The 25,163-nt window shown below is 38.9% G+C and overlaps 2 protein-coding genes and 1 pseudogene across 10 annotated transcripts in view; all 3 read right to left on the bottom strand.

Annotated features, from left to right (window-relative positions):
- CATSPER3 (cation channel sperm associated 3) overlaps window positions 1-9,640 on the bottom strand; it is a 39,411-nt gene extending 29,771 nt beyond the window's left edge. For 2 of the 7 annotated variants that reach the window (XR_005366692.1, XM_038552206.1), the window contains exons 1-2: window positions 6,398-9,634; window positions 4,262-4,415 (exon numbers count right to left, since the gene is read on the bottom strand). Coding sequence is in view for 4 of the 7 variants with exons in the window: in XM_038552206.1 (XP_038408134.1) it covers window positions 4,262-4,415; window positions 6,398-6,501 (258 nt within the window). In the remaining 3 variants the exon portion in view is untranslated. Of the gene's footprint in view, window positions 1-4,261; window positions 4,416-6,277 lie in introns of all 7 variants that reach the window. The other 5 variants (XM_038552209.1, XM_038552208.1, XM_038552211.1 and 2 more) reach the window with 5 other exon arrangements.
- Window positions 3,864-4,043, bottom strand: LOC119876838 (annotated as a pseudogene).
- Window positions 9,641-12,591: 2,951 nt separating the features above from the next.
- Window positions 12,592-25,163, bottom strand: part of PCBD2 (pterin-4 alpha-carbinolamine dehydratase 2) — a 54,035-nt gene continuing 41,463 nt past the window's right edge. For 2 of the 3 annotated variants that reach the window (XM_038552203.1, XM_038552204.1), the window contains 2 exons: window positions 14,049-14,129; window positions 12,592-12,836 (listed from right to left, as the gene is read on the bottom strand). In XM_038552203.1, the coding sequence (XP_038408131.1) occupies window positions 12,741-12,836; window positions 14,049-14,129 (177 nt within the window). In that variant the 3' untranslated portion in view covers window positions 12,592-12,740. Of the gene's footprint in view, window positions 12,837-14,048; window positions 14,130-24,579; window positions 24,709-25,163 lie in introns of those variants that run through there. The other variant, XM_038552205.1, reaches the window with a different exon arrangement.

Here is a 25,163-nt window from a genome sequence, read left to right as displayed (position 1 = left end):
GTTGGATCCAAAGGCAAGATCAGATTCATGCTTCATCTCTTTGGCAAAATTTTAGGCTCTGTTCTTTCATAGCAGGCATATGTCTGCTTGTCTCTCCTTTTATGACATATGGTAGCAGCCACTCATACTCATTGCCTAGATTCATTACTTCACCAGGGGTTGAAAATAGTGATATTTTAATTCTACCATTTTTTCATTTATTAATTGGGATACTTCTATAGAGTTTTCCTTACTGATTATATGGTCACTCAGTAATATGGTTCGTGTAAGGTCAGTAATGGTTGATTCTTTATCTTAATTTAATAGTTTTTTAAATAAAGGATTAGTTCTTTTTTTACTCTCCAAAAGCAACATTAGTTTTCTGGTTTCATTATAAACTTATGGATTGTTTGATGAGTTTCAATCCATTGTAATTATTATCCTTTTTGAAGCTCAAAGTGTCCCATCTTTTGCAAGTTGGAGTCTCTTCAAGTAGTCTCCTAAGTCCTTTTGATAGGACTCCCATAATCTTTGATAGCTTCCTTGTTATGTGTATGACAAGATATTCCTGATTCATCTGGTATATATTTTGCCTTGACTGGCAGTCAATCATTTCTCTAAGAATCCCTTAGAGAAACAGCATTTCAACATCACATTATGAGCACTAAAGATGCATAATTACTGAGTGGCAATGTTCTCGGTTTTTCATGGTTAAGGATAAAATACTTTAGTAATTTATCCTGACATTTCCAACTTAAATGTCGAAAGAAAGTTTTTAGTTATCTTTATCTGTTTGTCCTTTCTTCCATGAGTATCCTAGTTCTCAAGAGTACTGAAGATAATAGAACTAAACTGCCACATATTTACCCACCTGCTTTATTCCATATTATAGACTCAACAGTTTCAAAATGGCACTACTACTAGTGTCGCCACTAAATTGACTTCTAAAAATGGTTTAAAATTTGTTTTGCTTTAACTCTCCCCATTCTCCTCCAGTTTTGAGTCACACTATATCTTCACTGTCATGGGATAGATTCATTATATGCTTTCTTCTTGTTAACCCACAATTATGATTAGTTCTACCAATAATTGTAATTAGCATTCACCACCCATCCTAATGTTGATGTGTCTCTAGTCATCTTGGTTGGATGCAACTTATTCTTTGCCAGATTCCGAAGTAAGGGCTTAAGGGAACACTATCACCCAAGTGTTTTCATGATTATTGACAGTTTCTGTGTGTGTGTGTGATCTGAAAGTCAATTATAATGGATCTAGAATTCTTGGTTTACACTTTCTTCCCTTAAGTATCTTAAACACGTTACTATTTTCTTTTACCATACAGCATTATCACGGCAAAGCCTGCCAATACTTTCCCTTTCCTTATCAGCCCCTTTGCCCAGATGCTCACAATTTCCTCCATCCAATTTTTTACTAGAATGTCTTGGTGTTTGTTGTTCTAAATCCATATACTCAGGGGTACAACACGTGCTCTTTCAATAAAGAATTTCAATTCTTTTATTTCAGGTAGCATTTCTTATAGATTTGTTTGCTCCATCCCTTTACTTTTTGTTTCAAATTCAGCGACTCTTATTATCCTTATGTTGGATCTTTTCTTCCCCCCATTTTCTTTGTCTTTTTAATCTTTTTTTCTTTTTCTTTTTTAACTTTAAAGTAATCTAAACCCAACATGGGGGGTCAAACTCACAACCCCAAGATTAAGAGCTGCATGCTCCACTAACTGGGGAGCCAGCCAGGTGCCCCTTCCCTCATTTTCCATATTCATCATTTTCTCTTGAATCCTTTTTATTTCTTCATTTCTGATTGAGTTTTAAAAATCTCCCCCATTGGGGATCCCTGGGTGGCTCAGCGGTTTAGCGCCAGCCTTTGGCCCAGGGCGCAATCCTAGAGTCCCGGGATCGAGTCCCGCGTTGGGTTCCTGGCATGGAGCCTGCTTCTCCCTCTGCCTGTGTCTCTAACTCTCTCTCTCTCTCTCTCTCATGAATAAATAAATAAATAAATAAATAAATAAATAAATAAATAAATAAATCTTTTTTAAAAATCTCCATTAATCCAATACTTCTAAGCTTACCCATTATGTTTACTCACTCTTAGTTTCATCTTCATTTTTGAAGTGACTTTTATTTCTAATTCTTTCCTGAGTTTTGTTACCTCACCTTTGTTCTTTCCTATCTCATATCATTTTCTTTCCTTCTTTTTAAAAAGATTTTATTTATTTATTTGACAGAGAGAGCAAGCACAAGCAGAGGGAGAGGCCAAGGGAGAGGGAGAAACAGACTCCCCACCAAGCAGGGAGCTCAATCCCAGGACTCTGAGATCATCAACTGACCTGAAAGGCAGACACTTAACTGAGCCAACCAGGCACCCCTTGTCTCATGATCTTGAAAATTTACCTTGTTTTGAAATAACATGCTACAGTTTTTATCTGTTTTTTGGACATGTCTTTGTGGTGGGCTTCTACTATCTACATGGATATTATTCTGTACTTCATTCTCTTTTCTCGTTTCATAATTCTGTATGGGATTTTACCTCAATCTCTTTCTAGTATACTTTTTTTATATGACATTAGTTTTCCTGAACTTTTAGATGCTATGGCTCTAACTTCACATAACTCATCTGTTTTGGTGGTGTGTTTTAAGATGTGCTAGCTTGATTTTTAAGGTTTCTTTGTTCCATTCCCCTCCTCTAATTTTATCTGGGCCTTCTCTTCCTTCAGCTCTGGGTCTCTACCCTGCTCAATTTTTATTCCACTCCCACTATTTCTCCTAAGTGGGTGGAGAGCAGGGGGTGTGTCCCTGAAGGGAGCCCTAACTGGTCAGTCTTCAAAGTTCACAAGGTTTAGACTGTTCTAGGCCCTTCAGAAATTACTATGAACCTCTTGTACTAACCCAGTACTGGACTGAACAACACTCTTCCCAATATCAAATGCTGTACATCAATAGATGAATGGATAAGAAGATGAGATGTGTATACACACACACACACACACACACACACACACACACACACACTGGAATATTACTCAACCATCAAAAAGAATGAAAGCTTTCCATTTGCAACAATGTAGACGGAACTAGAGGGTATCATGGTAAGTGAAATAAGTCAGTGAAAGACAAATACTGTACAATTTCACTCATTTGTGGAATTTAAGAAACAAAACAGATGAACATAGGGCAAGGGAAGGACAAATAAGACAAAAACAGGGAGGGAAATAAACCATAAGAGACTCTTAATCATAGGAAACAAACTGAGGGTGGTTGGAGGGGAGATGGATTGGGGGAAAGGGTAATTGGGAGATGGACATCATTAAGGAGGGCATGATATAAGTAGCACTGAGTGTTATATGCAACTGAGGAATCACTAAATTCTACCTTAAATTAAGTAATTTAAGATTACTTAAGTTCTACATTATATACTAATAATACAGTATAGGGACACCTGGGTGGCTCAGCGGTTGAGCATCTGCCTTTGGCTCAGGGTGTGATCCTGGAGTCCCAAGATCGAGTCCCACATCGGGCTCCCTGCATGGAGCCTGCTTCTCCCTCTGCCTGTGTCTCTGCCTCTCTCTCTCTCTCTCTGTCTCTCATGAATAAGTAAACAAAATCTTTAAAAAAAAAAAAAAACCTAATAATACAGTATATGTTAATAAAAAATGCTGTTCTCATATCAGCCCATATTTTCCAATTACTATTTTTTTTAATGTCCTCTGCTTCCTCTCAGAGACTCATACTGTGCAGCTGTGGCTCAGAGTAAGGATATTTTTTTGACTAGTTTTGATTTCGATGCTGCCCATGGGTTTTTGGTTTTGCTCCCAAGTTGCTCATTTTTTTAAAAGATATATGTATATAATATCTCACACTGACTGCTGAGTGTGGAGCCTGACACAGGGCTCAGTGTCACAACCCTGATATCATGACCTGAGCCAAAACCAAAAATTGGATGCTTAACCCACTGAGCCATCCAGAGACCCTCCAAGTTGCTTTTTTTTTTTTTTTTTTTTTTTTTTTTTACTACACTTGATCTTAGCCAAAAGGCCGAGAAGTGATGCTTTTTTTTTTTTTAAGAGGAAATTCAGAGACTGAAAAACCATGTCATCACTGCTACTATTGCTATCATGTTCCTAGATTTTAGACTATATTTTTCAAGTCCTTGAGAATTTTTTCTATGGAAAATTTTCTTGAACGAAATGTCTTAAAATTTTTTTAATGTTTTCACCAATAAAAAGGATGAAACAGAAGAAAGTTAACCCATTTTGTCTGCTTACCTCAAAAAGTCTGAACAAGTTGTATTTTGTGTTATAATCAGTCCACAAGACTACAAAAAAGGCATTCAGTGAGACGATGCTAATCATCATTATCTTAAAGAGACGACTCATTATGACTCTCTTCACAAATGCCTGACATTGGGTATCTTTCCTCCTGTCAAAAAGTTGAATAAGAGGTGTGATTATCTTACAATAAAACTAGATCCCAAACATTACACACATTTGCAGAGACTAGGGTCTGCTTTATCCCCTCTGTCAATATAAATTTAAATATATTTTTAAATTGCAACACAATGCAGGGCACCTGGCGGGTTCAGTCAGTAGAGCAAGTGACTCTTGATCTCCGGGTCATGAGTTTGAGCCCCACACTGAGTACAGAGATTACTTAAATAAATGCATTTTTTAAATTGTAACACAATGCTAATTGAATGACCAATAAAATATGTATGATGACTCCTGAGTTGATCTGTTCCCACTTAGTTACTTAGTTCCTTTTCTTTGGACCTCTGGGGTGGTGCGGGGGAGAGGTTACCAATTCTTCTTAAGCAAAACAAAGCATTATCTTCATTTACTCATTCAACAAATTTTTACTGAGTGATTACAAATGCCAAGCAAGGCAGCAGACAGCAGGCACTGTGGATACAAGGTGAACAAAACTAAATATTGTCAGTCTAGTAGGAAAAACTGGTAATAATAAAATCATCACCCATACAAGTGCTCACAAATCAATGATTAAAAAACTGGACACCCTAAGAAAAAAATGGGCAAACACACAGTCAATTCATGAAATAAATACAAATGGTAATGAACTTCCCCCAAAATGTTTAGTAGCATTACTAACCAGGGAAATGCAAATTAGGTACAATGATTGTTTTTGCTTATGAAATTAGCAAAGACTTGGGGCTCCCTGAGTGGCTCAGCGGTTCAGCGCCACCTTCGGCCCAGGGCGTGATCCTGGAGACCCGTGATGGAGTCCCACTCTGGGCTCCCTGCATGGAGCCTTCTTCTCCCTCTGCCTGTGTCTCTGCCTGCCTCTCTCTCTCTCTCTGTCTCTCATGAATAAATAAATAAAATCTTAAAAAAAAAAAAGAAATTAGCAAAGACTTAAACATAATAGTATCTAATGCTGGGAGTAGTTACTGTGATGAGGCAGTCTCATAAACTGCCTGGGGGCATGTAAATTGGCCAACTCTTCTGAAAAGCCTTAGTACTGTTTGTATCCTTTGATCCAAGGAACCTATCCCAAGAGAATGCAATCTGGAATAAAGTGGCTTTGGCCAAACATGTTCATCCCACCATTATTTAAGTAGTGAGAACTTGGAAACACTTTAAAAGTCTAACAAAAAAGACTGGTTAAGTACATTATGGCATATCCATCTCATGGAATATTATATAAATACTAAAATATGCCTATGCACTTTCTATGGTTTAAAAAGATGTTTATGATCCACTGGGTGGCAACGGATAAAAACAAAACAAGATACACAATTCTCTACTCAATATTATCTCAACTGTGCAAAAACAAGTAGAAAAAACTGAGAAGGAAACACACCAAAATGTTGATAGTGCCTGCCTGTGGATGGTGAGCTTACAGGTAATACTTTTTTTTTTGGTTATTAATATTTACCTGTGCTTTCCAATTTTTCTCAAAATCATGTATTACTTCCCCACTATATGCAACAAATTAACACACTCTCCTAAAAGTAAATAAATACAGAATGTATATACTTTTATAATCTATAAAAACAGGATGTATAATTTTGTCTGATTTGAGGTCTAATACCTCCAAAAAAACCTTCAAATTTTCTAACCTAGTAGCTAATAAAAGGAAAGTAAGAAGGACAAAAAGATAAAAAGGACTAAACTGAGTCAAATGCAGTATATGGGTCAAATGAGAGAGTGACTGAAGCTGACTTAACTAGCCAGTCATGGTATTAAAGCCAAAGAAGCAAAATGTCTGGCTGAGCCTTCACCAACCTTACCAGTCACAGAAGGCCAGTCCTCAAGGGCACATACCTCATTTTAGGCAGCGGAAGAGTATGTTTGTGAAGAAGCTAAGAGAACACTGGCAGCCTGCTCCCCTAAGCTGCCATCTGCACATTTCTTAAACAAACAATAGAAATAAAGAATATTTACTGAAATTTCCCGAATCTTGCACAGAACACCAGTGATGGATTATCCAACAGTGAGCTGGAAATGACTCTTGTTGTATCATTCTGGTAATGAAACTGTTGAGACATTTTCCAAATTTCTAATTTTTATTCCTTGATTATCTAACAAAAAAATCTCTGCTTAGGGATTTCCTTGGCATCCAGATTCTAAGAAGCCAGAGAGCAAAGCCCAGGAAGGGAACGCTTTGTTTATGAGGTCATTCTTGAACATTCTAGTACCTTACTAGCCTGGAGGCCCACAGAGTCAAATACTCCCTGGCTGATCTCTACCATCCACATCCTCTTAATGATGTGTTAGAGTAAATTAAGGGTCATATAAAAGGGAAGAGCAAAGTTCTCTGGGGGCTCTAAGAGCTAAGAGCATACATCCAGGGCACAGGACTGGAAACAGCAGGATGGACAGAAAAGATTTCTATGGATCTGGGGCTAGAACACAAGAAGTGGGAGGAAAGGAACAGAGGTTAGTCATGCCCAACACTAGGTTATGGGGCGGGCGGCATGTAATGTGCACATATGACTCGCCTAGATAGAGCGTAGGAGCTCATGAGCCTGTGGGTCAGATATATTTTAAGTACAGAAGCAATAGTGTTTCTGCTCTGTTCAATTCTTGGGATCAGTATATTCTCCTTGCTTTCCTTCTTTTAATCTCCTGCAAATCTAGACAGAGCAATCTGGGTAACCCTTTGTTGTATTAAATCTTCAGTGGCTAAATTGATCATAGTCGTAAAAACATAACTTCTTGAACCATAGAACAAGCAAATGATCACCACAATATCTCTGTAGTCCCAGGCATTCTGAAACAAGTGTATATAACTATTCTTGGTAGGAAAATACTCTTGTCAACAACCAATATACTGAACTGGGAAATAACATATTTATTCAGCTCCTCCTATACCTCCTACTGCCTCCTTAGGGGGTCATATGCCCCCTAAGGCCTTCTTAGCTAATGCCCAACATCCCCACAACAGCCCTCTGAAGCAGCTGCTGGGAAAAAGCCTGACTCAGTACTCCACCTGAGTCTGTTTCCACCTGCCCCATACATCAATATGCCTATTCAAGTTGGGACACAGAGAAGGCCCTTGGTACATGTATGCTGTATGAATATACAAATGAATGACATCAGGGGTCCTTATGCTCACTCAAGCACCTGAGTGAGCATGGTGGGAGTCCATCTCCAGGAACCCCAATGGTATACTTCCATACCTTCCCTCTTTAAGCATCAAAAGCACACTTTCGGAGAGAAATTGAGAGGAGATTAAGAATATAAAGAATTCTTTCAAGATGCTTGGAGGGGTGAGAAAAGATGGCCAGCTGGAAGCGCAAAGTCCAATTGTTGTTAGTATACATCAGCACAGCTAAGCACAATTGAATGTGGTCTCTGAAGTCACTGAGGAAGATATCTAGTCTGGGAATGGAACTTCAGCTGGTGAGTAGAATCAGAAGTGAAAAGCTTCTCCAGGGCCAAGTGAAATCATCCATATTTTCTCATGAAGAGGTGGGCACAACAGATACCCTGGACAAGAAGCCAAAGGGCCATCTATCTCTTCTGTCCTTCCAGCAGCAACTCACATCGTGCCTGACTTCTGCATCACCACCCCAGCCACACACAGCTAGGGAAGTCAGCAGTCAAGCACGCAGGCATGGCAGCTTGGTGGCTCAAGTCCCGGGGCCAAGTGTCATTCCTTTACTTGTCTCAAGAACTGGCAATGAAACAAAAAGCTCACATTTTATAACCAAACCCTATTCCAGCTCTTGGTGTTTTGCAGGGAATTCCACAAAATTTAAAGTGATAGAGTTTAACCAGTGTCTTTTTGAACACTGGATGAGAAAGCATATAGACTGTTGCATAATTAAACTAGTCCTGCAGGACATTAATGGGAGTCAGGTTTGTGTCCAAACACAATATACACACTGCTTCTTTCTCTAGAGCAAAAACATAAAGAACCATCCTTATTCTGTTTATCCAAAGATTTCCTAACTCCTATCGATGCCAGAAAGTAACCATTATTTTCATAACATTAACTTCAGTTTAGAAAAGGGAACTGTCAAACATCCCGCCACCTGTTTTGTTACCTGTGGAGGTCATACAAGGGGTCATAGTTCATGTCTTTGTAACTCCTCTCTACGCCAGAGATCATTTACAAAGAAAATGGAGGGAAATCGGAAGCTTACTGCATCAGAAAAAACACTGCCATCGCACAAGGATGTGGAATAGAAGGGAACCCAGGAGTCTCCAACTTTGACAAGTGTCTTCTGAGCTGAAATGTCAGTTACTTGAACAGTCTGGAGATTCGTTCTATTGCCATTTACCCTAGTGAGTACTTCCACAGCCTTTTACTATGGGATCGCTGATTCTCTAAAGTCTGTGAGTTCCAAAAGATGCAACAACCCTTAACAAGGACCTTACATCAAACCTTCTTGGAGCTGCTAATTAGTAGATGCACTCTCGGGTCTTCACCACTGCAGTCACAAGCCCTATCCTGCTCTCTCCATCGTGCTAATGTGTGGTATAGGTTAACAGCCAACAAGGTGAGCCTCTCACGCCTACATTCAAGATAAGGGGAAAAGTTTCCATTCAGGGTACAGTGAAACAAGTCAAAGGACACCAAAAGGAGCAAACAAATTCAGAAAGTCAGATACTCCACAGGACAACAACAAATGATCCCATTTTTACAGTAAGTCAATGACATGCAGAAAAGGGAGCAAAGGGGGGAGCTTGCTCATTGTAGATTGAAATGACAGAGACCGAATGTGATAGGTGAATTTCATGATTAGATCAAAATTACTGTCCAAAGGCATTCCTGACTTCAGGGAAATCTGATTTTGCCTGGGTGTTAAGTGATACCAAAGAATCATGGATTATTTTATTAGGTGTAATAATGGCATTATGGTTTATACAGGAAAATGACTGTATTATCTAGAGATATTTACTGAAGGATATAAGGGCAAAATGACATGCTATTAGGGATTTTTACATTTTAAAGCTATTTTAAAGCTTTTAAATGCTTTAGCAAAGAAAAATGAAGAATTCTATGAAGTAACTGGTATAAAATCTTGGTAACTGTTAAATCTCAGTGCACAAGGGTTCGATGTACTATTCATTCTATTTTCTTTTAAGATTTTTATTTATTTATTCATGATAGACATAGAGAGAGAGAGAGGCAGAGACACAGGAGGAGGGAGAAGCAGGCTCCATGCCGGGAGCCCGATGCGGGACTCAATCCCAGGACTCCAGGATCATGCCCTGGGCCAAAGGCAGGCGCTAAAGCACTGAGCCACCCAGGGATCCCCTCATTTATTTTTAAATATGCTTAAACTTGTTCATGTTTTAAAAATTCATGTGAAAAAACTAACTGAGCTAAAAATCTTTGGTAATAAAATTTACAAAAGTTCCAAAATCTATAATATAGGAAAGAGTTTATAAAAACACAATACAGGGTGGTACCTGGCTGGCTCAGGTGGAAGAGCATGTGACTTTTGGTCTCAGAGTTGTGAGTTCAAGCTCCAAGTTGAGGATAGAGATTACTTAAAAAATAAGATCTTAAAAAAAAAAAAGTTATGCTTTTTCCTCTAAAGTAAATTTCTAAGAGGCAATAAACCTGGATCTCCCAACAGCTAAAGAACCTGGGTGTCTTTTGTCTCTCTTCTCTCAGGTACTGTCAGTTTACCACTGACAGTACCTGAGAGTGGTACTGTCTCCCCCAAGCCAACAGACTCAATCAAGAACCAGCTTCAGAGAGCTCAGCCTCCTTGTCCTGTTTCCATATGGTTTCTCGGACTAACGCCAAGGTTGGGTAGGGAGGGGAAGGTTTACTTGTTATAACATACAGATTTTTTCTGGTCTCTGAAACAAGGTGGGTTACAAAGATGATCCCTATTAAATCCTGCTACCACAATGCTTCAAGGGATTAACACAACCTCCTTGGGCAGATATATATATTATTTTAATCTACATTCTAATCTTATTAATAAGTATATTCCATAGGCGCCTAGGTGGCTCAGTTGGTTAAGCATATGCCTTTGGCTCAGGTCATGAGTCCCGCATCGAGCTCCCTGCTCAGTGGGAGCCTGCTTCTCTTTCTCTCTCTGCCCCTCACTCCATCTCATGCTTTCTCTCTCATTCAAATAAATAAATTTTTAAAAAATTAAAATACATTAAAAAAATAAGTACATTCCTAGGGTGCCTGGGTGACTCAGTTGGCTGAGTGTGTCAGACTCTTGATTCCAGCTCAGGTCATGATCTTGCAGTTGGGAGATCAAACCCCACATCAGGTTCCGCACTCAGTGCGGAGTCTGCTTCAGATTCTCTGTCTCCCTCTTCCTCTTTCTGATAAATAAAATTGTTAAAAAATAATAAGTACATTCATGAGTTCCTTCAAAGAACACTGTAACTGTAATTTTTAAATAGACAACTTTTTTTTTTAATTGGGGTTCTATTTGCCAACAAATAGCATAACACCCAGTGCTCATCCCATCAAGTGCCCCCCTCAGTGCCCATCACCCAGTCACCCCATCCCCCCACCCACCTCCCCTTCCACTACCCCTTGTTCGTTTCCTAGAGTTAGGAGTCTCATGTTCTGTCTCCCTCTCTGATATTTTCCATTCATTTTCTCTCCTTTTCCCTTTAATCCCTTTCACTATTTTTTATATTCCCCGAATGAATAAAACCATATAATGTTTGTCCTCCTCCGACTGACTTACTTCATTCAGCATAATACCCTCCAGTTTCATCCACATTGAAGCAAATGCTGGGTATTCATTAAATAGACAACTTTGCATTCCATTTTTTCTCCTATCTATGACACACAGAATAAACAGAGTTCAATCCTGTATAAAAGCTCAGTAGCTTCTAACTTGGTAGTAACAGACCCTTAGTTCAGGAGTCACAAACTACAGATGATTTTCAAAAATGACCTTTAGTTCCTCTTTAAAAAAAAAAAAAGATTTTATTTGTTTATTCACGAGAGACACAGAGAGAGACGCAGAGACATAGGCAGAGAGAGAAGCAGGCTCCATACCAGGAGCCTGATGCAGATGCTCAACTGCTGAGCCACCCTTTGTTCCTCCTTAAAAAAAGAAAAAAAAAAAAAAAACATCTGGGGCACCTGGGTGGCTCAGTGGTTGAGTGTCTGCCTTTGGCTCAGGTCGTGATCTGAGGTCCCAGAATTGAGTCCTGCACTGGGATCCCTGCAGGGAGTCTGCTTCTCCCTCTGCCTATGTCTCAGCCTCTCTCTCTGTGTCTCTCATAAATATATAAATAAGACCTTTAAAAAAAATCTTATTTATTTATTTGAGAGAGAGAGCACAAGCACGGGGAGGAATAGGTAGGGGAGAGGGAGAAGCAGGCTCTGGGTTGAGTGGGGAGCCCAATGTGGGCTCTATCCCAGGACCCTGGGATCATGACCTGAGCCACAGGCAGAGGCTTAACCAACTGAGCCACCCACGTGCCCTGACACTTAGTTCCCCCTTAAGGCAGTAAGTCAAATAATGAACTGCCAAGTTGGTCACTGTGATGGTGAATCCTTATAATGCCCCAAGTTGCCAGAGGCCATGGATAAGACACTTAGTCTTCTCCTTCAACTCCCTCTCTGAACAGGATATAACACAAGGTATTGTTACCCAATTTCTGTGGCTTTTGTAATCTAATTATGTAACTAAAATAGCTACAATCCAAATCAACTTCGGCACCATAAGATCGTTATATATGGTTAAAACCCTTTATCTACAGAGTTCACCATTCTTCTACTTCTAATTATTCTCCATCATAATGCCTTGGTAAAGTCACCATAATCACTTAAACTTCTGGGTTATAAAATGTGTGCATACTCTCACATCACAATTTCCAGTCTTTAAGAATGTTACTTCTTGGGCACCTGGGTGGCTCAGTTGGTTAAGTGTCTGCCTTCAGCTCAGGTCATGACCCCAGCACCCTGGGATCAAGTCAGGGAGCCTGCTTCTCCCTCTCCCTTTGCCTGCTGCTCCCTGCTTATGCGCTCTCTCCCTCTCTGTCAAATAAATAAATAAAATGTTTTTTAAAAAACTAAATAAATTAAAAATTTTTTAAAAGAATGTTATTTCTCTCTGTGAATATTGCGAAAATAATTACTTGAGTTGGTTTACCTCATGTATATGATTAGAAATAATGAGAAATCCTCAGGCCCAAGTTTAATCATGTTGTAATTAAGCACTGATTGTACAAAAGACTATTCAAAAGGTGAACTTAAATTGACAACTGAGTTCGTTTATGTCAACTGCCTTTCACATACATGATGGCTAAGAGGCACACAGGGTTTGCATTTTCCAAGAAATCACACAGAAGCAGCTGCTTTGTCAATAAACGTGGCCAGTTTCACATCTCTCTTGGTCAGTCCGCCACAGTCATGCGAGGTTAGGGTTATCTGCACCTAAGAAACAGAGAAGCAGTTTTAAAAAGCTAGAGCTACAATTCATGCTACTCATTTTTGGTAGTTCACAAGTCATTTTATTATTCAACATTCACATCTAATACACAGTGCAGAGATTAAATAATTTACAAAACACTACATTATGAATAAGTGCAGCATTTCCAAAACCAAGTCTCCTGCAGGGGCACCGTGGGCTTCAGGCTGGGCCCAGCAGCTGCCCACAGATAAAAAAAAGGTCCTTTCACGTGAAGGGCAATCCAGTTGCCGGAATCTGTAATCTTGTCCCTCAAAAAAAAGAGACAGACTACGGTTCCATTTTGACTCCCATTACTTTAATTACACAACTATTTTAAGGCCACTGAGAAAAACCAAAGTATCAAATGTAGTATCTTAGGAACTACAGTCAGAAAAGCCCATTTCCAAATTAGGGAAATGGGGGGGGGGGGGTGGAGGAACAGACTGTGGCTTCTTGAAAAATCAATTAAAAAGCAAAAGTAAAATTATGGGCAGAGAGAGGCAACTAGGTAAGAAAGGTTTATCATGGTACCTGCGTATTCTGAATTATTCCAATAAATCACAAGTACATCAGAAAATGTTCTTTCTTTCAAAGAGAGAGAAAAGAGAATCATGCAGAAGTCTAGATAAGATACTTCAAATGGCATGACCATAAAGGCAAGGACATGGGGGGGGGGGGGCATGACTGTTCTTACTTGAGCCCCCTTCAAAACTACTTAAAATCTTTCTTTTTAGCCTGCTCTTTGTCTAATGAAGGTCAGTTCCCACTTAGAATGTAGAATTTAACAGTTATTTTTAAAGCACAGTTCTTGAGTAGTTATTTCAGTAAGATAATAAGGCCATATCTCTCTTATTTGCTACATTACATTCAAATATTTACCTTAGGAGAGTTTAAAATGTATCTGCATGGCTGATTTTCAACTTTAATTCAGAAGCCTTATTTGGCCGAACTCACTCACATTAGTTTCAGTAGAAGACAAGCATGAAAATAAAAGAGTTTTGTCACTGCTCTCTTGAGTAGATCTGAGAATTTGTTACTAATTTGCAATAATACACAGGGATTCACAGCAAAAGAATAAAAGAACCCTTTCCTAAGCACAATGACACTTGACACATCATTGCACAGGATAACAAGGAAGAATGAAATTTCTTAAACTTCACAGTGAAGGTGATCCCCAAATAAGGCAATTTAGTTACCTTGTTGTACACATTGAACCATTCCGGGTGATGATTCATCTTCTCTGCTTGCAAGGCGACTCGGGACATAAAGCCAAATGCCTGCATAAAATGAAGCTGAAACTGATTAGTGGCACTGCCTTCTACTCTGGACCTGCCCGAGCGAGACCAGAGCAATCCAGCCCGATAAAGACAAGGCTAGGATCCTTAGGGAAGCCTGCAGAAATCAGAAATGAAAGGGATTGCTCTCCACAGAGTTGGGGTAACGGTGTAGCAGGACCATGACCTGCTGGCTCAATGTTGAAAAACAATCAGGCTCAAATAAACAAACCAGGAAATTGGCCTCACCCAGTGACCTGTCTGGACTATTTAATTGTCCTCAGGACAAGACTCGCCAAAATAGCACAGGAGTAATTTCCCTTCAACCAAGTACCCTGGATCTCACTACCTGGCCCTAAAGCTTCGGGGCTACTTTTCTTGGGTCACAACTCCATTGTGTTTGGTGAACAGATTGCTAACTAAGGCATCAATCCCAAAACTATGGAAAAATATCTTCCAAGTTTGTCTTCAGTAAAAGCGCTGGCAGAACTGAACACCTTCCCCATCCTATCTCCCAGACAGGGCAGGATGGGATAAAAGACTTTTTTTGACATGTAAAGTGAGACAGGGAAGTCTGGCTTGCCTGCTCTGGGTCTTCTTGGAATTGCTCAGCAATGCCATGTGGAACAGAACACGCTCTTCCTCAGGGCAAAGGATGGCAGATTTAGGCACATGAGTAACAGTGGCCCTGTAGGGCTCTGTCTTCGTTCCATAGGGAAAGTGCAAACCTAATTTTGCTAAGCAGAAGGTAAACTTGTCCTGAAAGGACAAAAAACTTTTCTTTTGCTTGCTTTCCAGTTTTTATGAAGGCAAATGCAAACAATAGGAGAGTCTGTCTCTAATGTGTCCAAAGGCAGAAATACTTGGTAAGACTCTAAGGTAATGGTATATTAACTACAAATTTACAGTGGAATTCACAGGGCAGTACTCATTGTAGCCACATAAATAAATATTTAACTACATTACCCCAATCCAGAAAAACTGATCTGATGCTAGCTGAGCTATGCTTTTTGGATCACCAAATTGACATAGAGCACATTTCCAAGTAAATATGCGAAGTATGGAAGATGCTATTTTAAACCATTCTATGTTATTCAAAATGGTTCCTTTGTCAGAACAATTGTATTCCAGATAAAGGCTCCCATTTTGGCCTTTAATTAAAGGCCTGAAGGTTTTCCCTGTCAGGAAGAAAATTCAAGCAAAATCCATCTAATCACTCTTGGAATTATCAGTGGAAAAAAAATATTCACTCTCCTACCTCTTAATTTCATAATGTGATTCTCCAGATTCTGTCAAATGTGCAAAGTCTGTTTTAATTATCCAAATACAGAGTTAACCTGCATTAAATTATGTACAATGAGAATTTTTTAGTCTATTTGCCTATAAAGCATTATTCTTATTTAGCTTTAAAAGACTTTTATACTAGCACAAAAACAGACACATAGATCAATAGAACAGAAAAGAGAACCCAGAAATGGACCCTAAACTCAATGGTCAACTAATCTTCAACAAAGCAGGAAAGAATATCCAATGGCAAAACAAACAAACAAACAACAACAAAAAAAAAAACCCAGCTTCTTCAACAAATGGTGTTGGGAAAACTGGACAGCCACACACAGAAAAATGAAACTGGACCATTTCCTCACACCATACATAAAAATAGACTTAAAATGGATGAAAGACAAATGTGAGACAGGAATTCATCAAATTCCTAGAGGATTTTGCACAGGCAGTAACTTTTGTGATCTCAGCCGCAGCAATTTCTTACTAGACACATCTCCAAAGGCAAGGGAAACAAAAGCAAAAATGAACTATTGGGACCTCATCAAGATAAAAGCTTTTGCACAGCAAAGGAAACAGTCAACAAAACCAAAAGACAACCAACAGGATGGGAGAAGATATTTGCAAATGATATATCAGATTAAGGGCTAGTATCCAAATCGATAAAGAACTTATCAAACTCAACACCCAAAGAACAAATAATCAAAAATGAGCCAGAAGATACGAGCCAAAGAAGACATACAAATGGTTAGCAGACACATGAAAAAAATGCTCAACTTCACTCAACATCAGGGGAATAGAAATCAAAAACATAGTGAGATACCACCTCATACCAATCAGAATGGCTAAAATGAACAAGTCAAGAAACAAAAATGTTAGAAAGGACGTAGAGAAAGGGAACCCTCGTATACTGCTGGTGGAAATGCAAGTTGGTACAGCCACTCTAGAAACAGTATAGAGATTCCTCAAAAAGTTAAAAATAGAGCTATTCTATGAACCAGACTGCACCACTAGGATTTACCTAAAGGATACAAACGAGGGATCCAAAGGGGCACCTGCACCCCAACATTTACAGCAGCAAAACAAACTATGGAAAGGGCCCAGATGTCCATCAGCAGATGAATGGACAAAGAAGATGCAGTATATATATACAGAGGAATACTATACTCAGCCTTCAAAAAAATGAATTCTTGCCATATGCAATGATGTGGATGGAAGTAGAGGATATCATGCTAAGCAAAATAAGTCAATCAGAGAAAGACAATTATCATATAATCTTACTCATGTGAAATTTAAGAAACACAACAGAGGATCATAGAGGAAGGGAGGGAAAAACAAAACAAGACCAAATCAGAGAGGGAGACAAACCATAAGAAACTCCTAATCGTAGGAAACAAACTGAGGGTCACTGGAAGGAAGGAGAGTAAAGGGGGATCGGGTAACTGGGTGATGGACATTGAAGGCACATGAGCCCTCAGTGTTATATAAGGCTGATGCATCACTGAACTCTACCTCTAAAACCAATAATACATTATATGTTAATTAAATGAATTTAAATAAAATTAAAATATGTCCACATACACACACAAAAAAACTTTCAAAAAAGTTAACCACAATCCCTGAGAAATAGTAACACAGTCATTAAGGGCATAGGCTTTTGGGGATCCCTGGGTGGCTCAGCAGTTTGGCGCCTGCCTTTGGCCCAGGGCGCGATCCTGGAGTCCCGGGATCGAGTCCCGCATCGGGCTCCTGGCATGGAGCCTGCTTCTCCCTCCTCCTGTGTCTCTGCCTCTCTCTCCCTCTCTCTCTCTCTCTCTCTCTCTATCATAAATAATAATTAAATAAATAAATAAATCTTAAAAAAAAAAAAAAGGCATAGGCTTTTGAGCCAGGGAGGCCTGAATTCAAATTCCATCTCTACAACCTGTCATGTGAGCCTCAGTTCTCTAATCAGTAAATTGAAGATAATAATAAAAAGCTCACATAATCACCCTAATTAAAAATGAGGCTCCATATGTGGAGCCTGCTTCTTCCTCTGCCTGTGTCTCTGCCTCTCTCTCTCTCTCTCTCTCTATCATAAATAAATAAAAATTAAAAAAAATAAAATAAAATAAAAAAATAAAAATGAGATATAGGATATAAAAGTACCTAGCACAGCACTTGGCACTGGGCAAGAGATCAATAATGGCAGATACTGCTACCCCAGACTGCTCTGGCCAAACTGCACGTGATTAACTTTATAAAATGTAATGATAGGTGAAAAGCCCTCCCACGGCCTTAAGAATCTAAGATTTCAGTTGTTGTCTCCCAGAAGAATAGCGCTTTCCTTTTCCCACATGCCATAAATAGAGACTGTAACCCACACACAAGGAAATAGATAACACACTATAGGGTAATCCCCTGATGCACACTGACCAGGGAAAACAGCCTAATGACAAGATACTAGTTGGGTAAAGTCAGTCACCATTCAAGTTCTTGGCCCTGTGGCCATCATTTCTTTTAACTATTATCTTAAAGGTCCAAAGTGATGTTTAGCATCCCTAACAACTTCCAAGAACCAAGTGGATCAAGGGATGATTTGAACATAGAAGTGCTCCTCAAATCTTTGATTACTAGCATGCCATCAGCATGGTAGCACAATCTATTTTAGCACAGAAATGACTTCAAAGGGATCCCTGGGTGGCGCAGCGATTTAGCGCCTGCCTTTGGCTCAGGGCGCGATCCTGGAGACCCGGGATCGAATCCCATGTCGGGCTCCCGGTGCATGGAGCCTGCTTCTCCCTCTGCCTGTGTCTCTGACTCTCTCTCTCTCTCTGTGTGACTATCGTAAATAAATAAAAATTTAAAAAAAAAAAAAAAAAAAAAAAAAAAAAAAAAAAAAAAAAGAAATGACTTCAAAGAAAAAGCTCATTGGGGCACCTGGTGGCTCAGTCAGTTAAGCATTCAACTTCTGATCTCAGCTCAGGTCTCAATTTCTCAGTCCTGACTTTGAGCTTCACAATGAGCTCCACACGAGTGGAGCCTACTTAAAAAAAAAGAGAGATATATATATAGAGAGAGAGAACACCCAGATTCTAAGAAGTACATTGATCAAAGAAAAACTTTCTACCATATCTACATACAATGTGAAAAGAAAAAAAAAAGACTTCCAAAGATCTTCCAAATTTGTGTATTCCTCAGCTTTACATGTTTCCCTTCAACTATCACCTAATATTTGCATTTAATAAAATAACACAAAGCTTGATAAACAGGATCTACTCCTAATTTTTCCCTAGGGAAAGAACACTTGCTCCTGCTCTAGGAGCAAGGAGACAATTTCAAAATCCTTCTTCCATGTAACAGAACCAAATAATCCCCCAAATATTTATATTTTTAAATCCATAAATTAAAAACATTCACAACAATACACACTCAAATTAAAGTAAAAGGATTTCTGCAAGGAAGTGAAATGAGAGGAGAAGAAAAAAAGCAGAACCTCAAAAGGGAATTTTGATTATCTGTTATTAATAAAGAAGGAATATGACTAAACAGCAAAACTGGCAGATGGTGAAAAGCATCTGTCCTTTTTTTTCTACAATTTCTTTTTAAAGCCCTAGCTACTTGTTCCCAGGATGCCAGTTGGAACCTACAGGCCTTGAGCCAGCTAAAAGTCTAGGCTTTCTAAAACCATTCCATCAATAAAAACTGCAAAAAGCCCAAGGCAGAATATATACCACTAACAACCCAATAAGAAGCTTAGATGACAGGACTAAAAGAGTGGAAAAAATGAAACTGAAGTCAGCAAGAGTTTATAAGAATTAGAAAATAAGTACAGAAGACAAAGTAGATCTAACATATAGATAAATTTTGCGAAAAAGGGCCTCCTGGGTGGCTCAGTGGTTGAGCGTTTGCCTTCAGCTCAGGTTGTGATCCTGTGACCAAATCCCACATTGGGTTCCCCACAGGGAGCCTGCTTCTCCCTTTGCCTGTATCTCTGCCTCTGTGTGTCTCTCATGAATAAATAAATATTTTTTAATTGTAAAAAAGAGAACTATAAACACGGAAAGAAATGAGAGATGTAATTCAAAAAAAATTTCCAGAAATAAAAGATTTAAACTTATAGATTGCAAAAATTTAACCATTTCTAGATATCCTAGTTAGGTTAGTGAATTTGAAGAGTCACATCAGCAGTGAGCAACTAACTCAGCTCTAGGAATATATTTAAGACAATTGTGGGGATTGTAGTCATGGAATGGAATGCAAATGTTATAAACTGTTAAAAGATATGGAGAAAAAAGAGAAGAAATAGGGAAGACAGATGAAAGTGTAAAAAGCCTGAAAGCTGAGAGATCACAAGCATATTTCAAGGTATAAAACTAAGCACTAGAACTAAAAATAAAATGTAACAAAACTGCATGGTGAAGGGAAAGTAGGAGAAAGTAGAAGTTTAGTTTTGATACTGCTTAGTGGGGAGAACACTATCTAGAGAAATGCTATATATGGGGAGCCTGGGAGCTAGGTTGGTTAAGCATCTATCTACAGCTCAGGTCATAATCCCAGGGTCCTGGGATCAAGTCCCATCATTGGGCTCCCTGCTCAGTGGGGAGCCTGCTTCTCCCTCTCCATCTGCCTGCTAGTCCCCTTGCTTGTATATGTGCAGTCTCCCCACCCTGTGGTTCATGAGAACCACAGAGAGAGAGGCAGAGACATAGGCAGAGGGATAAACAGGCTCCTTGCAGGAGCCCATTGTAGGACTCAATCTCAGAACTCCAGAACTCCAGGATCACGCCTGAGCCGAAGGCAGATGCTCAACCGCTGAGCCACTCAGGCATCCCAAATAAAATCCTTTTAAAAATAAAAATAAATAATAAATAAATGCTATCTAAAGAAGTAGAGGATTATGTCTGCTATTTAAAATTATAGGTAGGGGATCCCTGGGTGGCTCAGCGGTTTAGCTCCTGCCTTTGGCCCAGAGCGCGATCCTGGAGTCCCGGGATGGAGTCCCACATCAGGCTCCCTGCATGGGGCCTGCTTCTCCCTCTACCTGTGTCTCTGCCTCTCTCTCTGTGCATCTGTCATGAATAAATAAATAAAATCTTAAAAATAAAATAAAATTATAGGTATAACAGTATCCACAAGAATAAAAATAGTAATGGAAAAATTCACAATTAAGTGAAAGAAAACACAATTAAAATGAAGCAAAGAAAACACAATCCATATTATGATTTAAATTAAGGGCAAAAGGGATACCTGAGTAGTTCAGTGGTTGAGCAGATGTCTGCCTTTCGCTCAGGGTGTGATTCAGGGACCCCGGAACTGAGACCTGCATCAGGCTCCCTGTAGCAAGCCCTCTGCCTATGTCTCTGCCTCTCCCTCTGTGTCTCTCATGAATAAATAAATAAAATCTTTAAAAATTAAATAATTAATTAATGGCAAAAAAAAGGTATATTGGTTGCATCATATTTTATAAGACCAAACATCTTTCCAACCAATAAATGTAAAGAGCCATAATACAACTAATTAAAAAACAGAAAACTTGGGGCACCTGGCTGGCTCAGTGGTTTAGTGCCGCCTTCAGCCTAGGGCCTGATCCTAGAGACCCAGGATCGAGTCCCACGTCGGGCTCCCTGTGTGGAGCCTGCTTCTCCCTCTGCCTGTGTCTCTGCCTCTCTCTCTCTCTATGTCTCTCATGCATAAATAAATAAAATCTTTTTAAAAATGTAAAAAAAAATACTTAACTTATGATGAAGTATATCCACAATGAAGATTGAATAATTTTCTTTTTTTTTAAGATTTTATTTATTTATTCATTTATAGAGATGCAGAGAGAGAGAGAGTAGCAGAGACACAGGCAGAGGGAAAGCAGGCTCCATGCAGAGAGCCTGACGTGGGACTCGATCCAGGGTCTCCAGGATCACGCCCTGGGCTGCAGGCGGCGCTAAACCGCTGCGCCACCGGGGCTGCCCTTGAATAATTTTTTTAAAAGATTTTATTTATTTATGCATGAGACACACTCACACACACAGAGGGGAGAGAGAGAGAGAGAGAGAGAGAGAGAGGCAGAGACACAGGCAGAGGGAGAAGCAGGTTCCATGCAGGGAGCCTGACATGGGACTTGATCCAGGGGAGATCTGGGATCACGCCCTGGGCTGAAAGCGGTGCTAAACCGTTGAGCCACCAGGCTGCCCTAAAGATTGAATAATTGTGATGCTATACTACAAGTAACACAGCATCAAAATCAATGAGGCAGAAATGGCAAGAAATACAAGACAAACAGAAACATCTGTAGTGGAAACTTTACTTACTATTTCCTAACCCACAGCACAATAACCAAACAAAAGGAAGATGAACTACTTAAATATATCATTTAAAAAGTAGATCTAGTCCACAAAAAAATAAAAATAAATAAAAAATAAAGTAGATCTAACCAGTATACTTTCAACTCTAAACAATGAGAATATATCTTTTAAAATATCTACTTAACATTCACAGAAATTGGGATGCTTGGGTGGCTCAGTGGTTAAGCATCTGCCTTCAGCTCAGGGCGTGATCCTGGGATCCAGGATCCATCAGGCTCCGTCCAGAAAGCCTGCTTCTCCCTCTGCCTATGTCTCTGCCTCTCTCTCATGAATAAATAAATAGAATCTTAAAAAAATAATTCACAGAAATTGAACATACACTGTTCCACAAAGGAAATCTCAATCAATTCCAAAAAGTAGAAATAGTGCTGACAACATTCTCTGATAAAATTAAAAACAAAATGAGAAGGCAGAAGTAGCAAAAGTACTATCTGGAAATGTTTTTAAATTCTTCTTTTAAAGTCTTGATTCAGGGATCCCTGGGTGGCCCAGCAGTTTGGCGCCTGCCTTTGGCCCAGGGCGCGATCCTGGAGACCCGGGATCGAATCCCACGTCGGGCTCCCGGTGCATGGAGCCTGCTTCTCCCTCTGCCTGTGTCTCTGCCTCTCTCTCTCTCTGTGACTATCATAAATAAATAAAAATTTAAAAAAATAAAAAAAAATAAAGTCTTGATTCAGAGAAGAAATCAAAACAGAAACTGAATAGAAATTATTAATGTATGCACTATATATAGGACACATGTAAAACAGTAATCAGAATAAACACCTTTAAATATTTAAACTAAGAACTTATAAGAAAATAAATTTAAAAAATAAACTTGGGGAGGAAAACAAGAATGAATATAAATAAAGAGAGCAGGGGATCCCTGGGTGGCTCAGCGGTTTGGCGCCTGCCTTTGGCCCAGGGAGCGATCCTGGAGTCCCAGGATCGAGTCCCGCGTCGGGCTCTCAGCATGGAGCCTGCTTCTCCCTCTGCCTGTGTCTCTGCCTCTCTCTCTTTCTCTTCTCTCTATGTCCATCATAAATAAATAAATAAATCTTTAAAAAATAAAATAAAATAAAGAGAGCAGCAAATGTAAATGAACAGCAAAGAAAAAAATGGCAGAACTTTTAAATCCAATAGCTGAAACAATTATGTATTAGGAAACTGGCTACTTCATTTAAAGACAAACAAAAAGATATGGAGAAAAAGTATAGATAAATAAAACAGGGGCAGCCGGGTGGCTCAGTGGTTTAGCACTACCCTCAGCCCAGGGCGTGATCCTGAAGTCCCACGTCAGGCTCCCTGCATGCAGCCTGCTTCTCCCTCTGCCTGTGTCTCTGCCTCCCTCCCTCTCTCTCTCTCTCTCTCTCTCTCTCTGTGTCTCTCATGAATAAATAAATAAAATCTTTAAAAAAAAAGGAAATGAGAATAGAGAAGTAACTACAGATAAAGGAAATTTCAAAACATACAAAAAAATAAATTTTAAACAAATTCAAGTATTTATACAAAGAAATTTCAAAACATAGGTAAAACAGTTCTCCAATAAAAATTACCCCCCAAAAAATCAAAACTGACCCCAGAAGAAAAAAAAACATATAAACAAGAATAACACCAAAAAATGACAGTTCTAGCCATTTCACAGAGCCATTCTATAAAACCTTGAAGGCAGAGTTAACTCTAATACTAATTAAACTGTTCCAGAGCACAGAAGGAGGACATTTTCAAATTAGTTTTATAAACCACCATAACACTATGCCCAAATTCTCACAAAGATAGCATGTAACAATGAAAGTACAAGTTGATCTGATATTAAGTGAAATCTTAATAAATAAAACCTAGCAATATACTAAAAGAACAAAGAACCATGAGCAAATGGGATTTATTCTAAGAATGCAAGGAATGTTCAATATAAGGAATATACTCATATAATTTACCATATTAATAAATGTAGAGGGAAATCATATGATTTCCATAAATTCTGAAAAGATATTTGATAAATTCAGTATTTCTTATGTATTAAAATTCTTAATGAATTAAAAATATATGGGCCTCTCTTTTTGTGGTTATCAATGGTTTTATTTATAACAAGTAATGAGTACAAAAATTGCTTTATATTTGAAAGGTATATAGGAGCATGTAACCACAGCATCAAAATACATATACCAAAATTGGCTATATGGATAATGTATCACTGTTTGTTCATAATAGCAGCAGTTAGGAAGAACCCAAATTGGATCCTTCTTTAATAGACTATGTTCTCGGTCTAAAGGTTATATTCTTAAATGGAAAACACTAAAAGATTCCCATTAAAGTCAAGAATAAAACAAGCCAAAAAAAAGATCTTTTATACAAACAACTAACTAGAAAATATATTGGAAGAAAAGATTCCATCTAAAGTGGCACCAAAAATCACCTAGGAGTAAACTTAACAAAAAATATATGAATTCTATTGGCAGAAAACTTTAAACCACTCCTAAAAAAAACCAGGTAAATCTTACTACATTAAAAATTTTTTTCTATATAGCAATAAAAACCAACAAATGAAATTAAAAGATAAACAAGCCAGGTTTGCAGTACGTATTTCTTTAGCATATAAAGAACTCCTACAAAAAAAAAAACAACAACAACAAAAAAAAAACAAAAAAAAACTCCTACAAATTAATGAGAAAAATATTAACCACCAGTTTTTTAAATAAGCAAAGGACATAACAGGTAACAAAGGAAGCAAATGGCTCCTAAACATAAAAACTGTTCAGAATCATACATGTTCAGAGAAGCACAAATTAATACTAACTTTTACATCAACTATATCTCAATAAAGCTGCAGGGGGTGGGAACTAAGTTAAACTTACCAGTTTGATAAAGATCAAAATGTATGATAATATTCTGTTGATGAGGGAGGCCTGGGTGGCTCAGTGGTTGAGCGTCTGCCTTTGTCTCAGGGCGTGATCCTGGGGTTCTGGGATTGAGTCCTGCATCAGGCTCCCTGCAGGAAATCTACTTCTCCCTCTGCCTATGTCTCTGCCTCTCATGAATAAATAAATAAAATCTAAAAAACAAAAAAATTCTGTTGATGAGCATACAGGAGAAAAGGCACTCACATGATGCTGGTGAATATTAACTAATATATCATCACTCTGGAAGAGAATCTGACAATATCCACCCAAATTAAAAATGCCTATGCCTTTCAGCTAAGTATCTGCACTTCTAGGAATTAATCCTGCAGGAACACTTATATATGACTTGGAAGAATGGTAACTGCAGGGCGCCAGGGTGGCACAGTTGGTTCAGCCTCCAACTCTTGGTTTCATCTCAGGTCATGATCTCGGGATCCTGAGATCAAGCTCCATGTGGGGCTCCATGCTCAGCACAGGGTCTGCCTGGGATTCTCTGCCTCTCCCTCTCTCTCTGCCTCTCCTCCCACTCTGTCTCTCTC

Source organism: Canis lupus, chromosome 11 (assembly GCF_011100685.1).
Source record: "Canis lupus familiaris isolate Mischka breed German Shepherd chromosome 11, alternate assembly UU_Cfam_GSD_1.0, whole genome shotgun sequence".
Classification (NCBI taxonomy): Eukaryota; Metazoa; Chordata; class Mammalia; order Carnivora; family Canidae; genus Canis; species Canis lupus.
Note: the sequence above shows the minus strand (reverse complement) of the source record. Positions and strands in the feature narration are given on the sequence as shown.